The 4,881-nt window shown below is 38.1% G+C and overlaps 1 protein-coding gene across 1 annotated transcript; it reads right to left on the bottom strand.

Moving 5' to 3' along the window:
- Nucleotides 1–1,267: 1,267 nt before the first annotated feature.
- Nucleotides 1,268–4,546, bottom strand: LOC105384988 (etoposide-induced protein 2.4 homolog). The gene is made up of 7 exons (XM_048624737.1): nt 4,392–4,546; nt 4,170–4,321; nt 3,826–4,081; nt 3,142–3,261; nt 2,763–2,986; nt 2,488–2,559; nt 1,268–1,980 (listed from the first exon to the last, which is right to left on the bottom strand). The coding sequence occupies exons 1-7, from the start codon at nt 4,404–4,406 to the stop codon at nt 1,878–1,880; spliced, it is 942 nt and encodes a 313-aa protein (XP_048480694.1). The 5' UTR covers nt 4,407–4,546; the 3' UTR covers nt 1,268–1,877.
- Nucleotides 4,547–4,881: the final 335 nt, after the last annotated feature.

The following is a 4,881-nucleotide window of genomic DNA, read 5'->3' on the forward strand; positions in this document are numbered from 1 at the left end:
AGACCAGGAGATCCGGTGTGGTATAGACTGTACCAAAAAGGTGATAAATGGACTGCAGGTGAGGTATCAGAACGGTTAGGCGCGACGGATTATAATATTCGAAACCCTGATGGTACACTGACACATAGGCACGTTGACCAATTAAGGCAGAGGTCTAGGGTTTCTTTAGCAGGTCCACTACCGTCTTGCGCGCCGGAGCAGGCGGACTCGCCAGCGCAGTCGCGGGCTCATGACGCAGGCGACAGCGCGGGCACGAGCGACCTCGCACCAGACAATCATCAGATGTCATCAGAGTCAGCCGCACCGCCCGAGCCCACGGAACAACCGCCACCGCCACCGGTGAGCCTGCCACAGTCACCGTCCAATGCCCCGAGACCGCCCCGGGTCACGAGGAACTTGAATCCAAAATACAAATAACCATAGCTGTAACTACTAAGCGCCCATGGGAGCTTTTTCGTCTACATGTTAACGTTAATTAATACTTATAGTATACCTAAATTATTTGTATTGTCTTCTGTCAAGTTAGGGCACAGTAAATAATCATGTGTGTTAGTATAGACTTAAATTAATAAGATATGTAAGTAATATTTATGTGAAGAGGATTGTAGTGTATGTATACTATAGGGTATGTCTATGATTGTGTAAGACGAACATGTGTGGGTAGGAGGCGGCGCTTATTCATTCGATAATAAAGAGTGTAACAACTAGGACCTGTCTTTATATTTCACCTTACAATAGTTTTTTTGTTGGATGCTGTATTCTGGGTAAGTATTTTTGAGGATACTATAATATGTGTAAGTATGTAAAGTTATGTGCCTAAGAGGCGTCCATTTTCGAGGTAGCTTCTGATTGTAACTGATCACTGAGGTTAAGCAACACATGGCACGGTCAGCCATTGGATGGGTGACCGATTTCAAGTGATTCCTTTCTGGACGCTTCCGTGCTTCGGACGACACGTTAAGCCGTGGGTCCTTGTTGCTTCGGGTAGCTTGAAAACGTACTTACTCGATAGCTCTCTCAGCACAAGCTTGCTGCCAACCCGCACTAGGTGAGCGTGGTGGACTAGGCCTAAAGCCCTTCCTTCATTGGAAGGAGACCCTTGCCTCAGCAGTGGGGACGTGATGGGTCGTGATGATGATGTACCTATGCCATACCTTTCTATAGCCCTATTATGTAATGTCGGATTGATGATGATGTCATTTATCATCCGACATTGTGATTTAAAAGTCATATTTTCTTGTTATTACAGAATAAAAATACAAATGAATATCGATCAGTCCGTTTATTTGTCATGTATAAAACGATATTTACAATCAGCACATACATTCATATTTAAAAATCATAATATTCATAATGTAAAAACACCAACCGAAGTGGAAACTACATGAAACAAAATTTGTATTAACTACAAAAATTTGCAAAACAAAATCTTTTTATCAAGTGAGCAAAGCACATTATGCATATTGAACAGATTCTTTTTTTCAATGTAATAGTCATTAGCTTCTAATAAAAGCATAGAATAACGAGTTGTTATTCTATGATAAAAGCCGAGCATTAGAACCATTACAGTTTTAGACTTTTAGATATTTAAAAACCTTTCGCCTAAAATTGGTCAAGTATGAAAGCAAATATTTCTCCCAATAACATAAAGACTACATAATCTGCAAATCATGTTTATTAAAAAGACTATATTCCAAATGTCGGAAACTATCAACAACAACAATTCAGTCAAAAAGCTGAGCTCCGCCGCTAACGCAACATTACATTTACTGACTAAACATACATAAAAATGATGTGTATAAAAAGACAATGATTCAAAAATATATTAAATAATATTATTTATGTAGGTACTATAGTAGATGATGTTTCCTTCGCGATCACCTGTTCCTTTGTGTGACGGCTTCGGCACTTTGTCGAACCACACGGAACATTCCGTTAGAGAGGGCCACCACCGGAGAGAACAACCGTAGTGGGTAGTCACTGAAAAAATAATTTAAATTGAGTGGTCACCGTTGATATAACTTACGAGGAGGTTACAATGTCAAATGGGGGCCGAAAGGTATAAAACTTAGACTTTGTGTAATGAGTAGGTTGACCTGCAGAGTAGAATTAAGAGCTACATTCGCACGCCGTTTACAGATTTCTATCCAGAATATTTTATTTATAAGTGTTGCATATGAGGTAGTGATGAGTTGATGACATAGGAGCGCTCTTATATGATAACGATAGTAAAACTTCCAGTAGAGGATAGATTACAACACTTATCGTTAGGACTGAATATTTTAAATTTGCATAATTACAACAATAAATGGGGATATCTTTTAATCACTGTCTGGCCCTGAATCGCCCAGACAAAACTAATTGCTGTGTTGTAGTATAATGTGTAGTATAAAAACACATTATACTACAACACAGCAATTATACATATAGTGTTGGCATAGCAGCCAATACTTCTGGACATGCTTATTATAATGAATTATGTCTTACCTGCTCAGCACAGGAGTAGCTTCATTGCCACTCAATATAAATAGAGGGAACAGTATTGAAAATACACAACCACTGGAACAAAACAAAACATAGTTATAACCACGTAAATCTAATAGATGTTAATTAGCTGTTGATTACTCAGTATTAATAACAAGGCATTTGTCATGTTATTATTCTAATTTGTAGATGATTATGGTATAGCTCACTCATATTTTCCAGAATTAAGAGCTAGTGCTAAACCTACTATGGATTAAAAAAATATACAGGGTACTAACCTTATAATGTATGACTGTGGAATCTGAGTCAGCACAGCTAGAGGCAGTCCAAACCCAAGGAAATATGGCCAGTTGTTCTCTATAAATGTAAGCCTCTTATGCAGCTCCCAACCCATGTTGAACCATTTGTACTCAAAAGAGTACAGTGAGTACAATAAACATAAATGCGTGAGGCATAATAATTCTCCAATGTATGTTATAGGTAACATACTGACTAGCATACTCTGAAATGTAACAATAAAAATATTACTATGGCAAAATTGCCACTACATAAATTGATCTATAACAGCTTGGCAGACAAATAACAAACTAAAATAAAAGTTGATAAAACTAAACATAATCCACATTTTTCATTTTAGTGGTGAAGGTATGATCATACCTGTATTAAAAATAGTGCCTGAACCAGCAAGCTGAATAGTGAGTCAGCTATTATTTTGCTAACACTTGACATGAACTGTGGCCGACCTCTTCTGTGCCTATATGCAGAATCAGCTATATCCTGAAAATGAGAATAGTAACTTTATTAGTATTTCAGTATGCAAGTTATATTAATGCACTCATTTAAAGTCAATTGCATAAATAACTGAATATAAACAACTAGCTGTTCCGGCGCGCTTCGCTTCTCCTTAAAAAGTTTTCCCATGGGAATTCCGGGATAAAAAGTAGCCTATGTTCTTTCCCAGGGTCTAGACCGTATGTATACCAATATTCATTCAAATCCGTTCAGTAGTTTAGGCGTGAAAGAGTAACAGACAGACGACACAGTTACTTTCGTATTTATAATATTAGTTAGGATTAGGATCAAACATGATAGATAGTTAAAATTTGCAAGATATTTACACAAAATCCATGTACTTAAATAATATATTAAAATAAGGAACTTAAGGATGCATGTACATGTGTGTTACACATCTGTACAAACAAGAACTGTAGAGCATTATTTTTCCTAAAGTGCTCACAACTACCAACATAAAGTACTGTTCCACTGCATAGGACCTTACAATAATAATGTTAAATAACATAACAATAGATAATGAGGTTCAAAGGTCAAGATCAAACTAACCTGAAACCATAAACTGTTGACTAATTTGCTCAGTAGGAACAAGGGGAGCACCCATATCATTCTGAAGGTCATGGAGAGGAATGGCTGCATCCAGCCCCACACGGAGTGCGCCACCCCCGGGTCATGGCCAAACACCACCGAAACTAAGTACTTCACACCAGGTAACAACGCATATTCAAATATTAATATACTAAACCAAAATATGCCACCATTGAGAGCGCATGATTGCAAAACCCTTGTAAGTACTTTGGACTCTCTGAAAACAGAATAAAGTCATATATTACATATGAGCTTACATGAGTCTATAAATAAGTTTAATTAGTGACAACTGTTTTGGTACATACTGATTAACTTTAATGTTCTTTTGCCTGTTTTCAGCTTCCTTATTAGGTGATCGACTTAACGCTCGCTCGTTGATTTCTTTGTCTAAGTACAGTAGAACAGTGACTCCTCGAAGACTATCAATGAAGCCTTTGAATAGAGACACTGAAAAGTTCTGGGGAAAGAAATATTTTTTAAAACACTTGAATAATGTTAATAAAGCAAGTTGGTATCAAATAACTTACTGTAAAACTTTCCATTGCGTTTGTTATTGTAATTTTTTGGATTTTACCAATTTGTTTTTCTTCATTGTCACATACGTAAAAACAGGAACTAAAATCCTACTTTGACAGAATGACGGAAGTCACAGATACAAAAATGCCAGTGTCAAAATCTCAGAATAATAGCATTTTCTGACGTTAAAGGCGCCGACACACTAGCGGACGCGGCTTAAGCTGCGTACAGACCGGGCCAACGAACGCCCAACGAATGCCAACGGTAATCCCAACAATGTATATTGATCATACATAATACAGGGCAGATTGCAGCAACGAAGGCCAACGAAACCCGTTCGTTGGCCTTCGTTGGGCTGGTCTGTACGCAGCTTTACGGACGAGACTGATAATGTGCACGGTCTTTTGGGACAGTTCGTCCGTAAGCCGCGTCCGCTAGTGTGTCGGTGCCTTAACAGATCGTTGTGTTCTGTTATTTTGTGGTTAATGACTTGACATTGAC

The sequence above is a fragment of the Plutella xylostella genome, chromosome 12 (assembly GCF_932276165.1).
Source record: "Plutella xylostella chromosome 12, ilPluXylo3.1, whole genome shotgun sequence".
Classification (NCBI taxonomy): Eukaryota; Metazoa; Arthropoda; class Insecta; order Lepidoptera; family Plutellidae; genus Plutella; species Plutella xylostella.

Excerpts from the sequence above, each read along its gene's own strand:
- LOC105384988 (XM_048624737.1), bottom strand. Across the intron at positions 4,082-4,169 it reads AAGAACATTAAAGTTAATCA|AGAGTCCAAAGTACTTACAA; the intron begins GTATGTACCAAA and ends TTCTGTTTTCAG. Across the intron at positions 2,987-3,141 it reads AGGCACTATTTTTAATACAG|AGTATGCTAGTCAGTATGTT; the intron begins GTATGATCATAC and ends GTTACATTTCAG.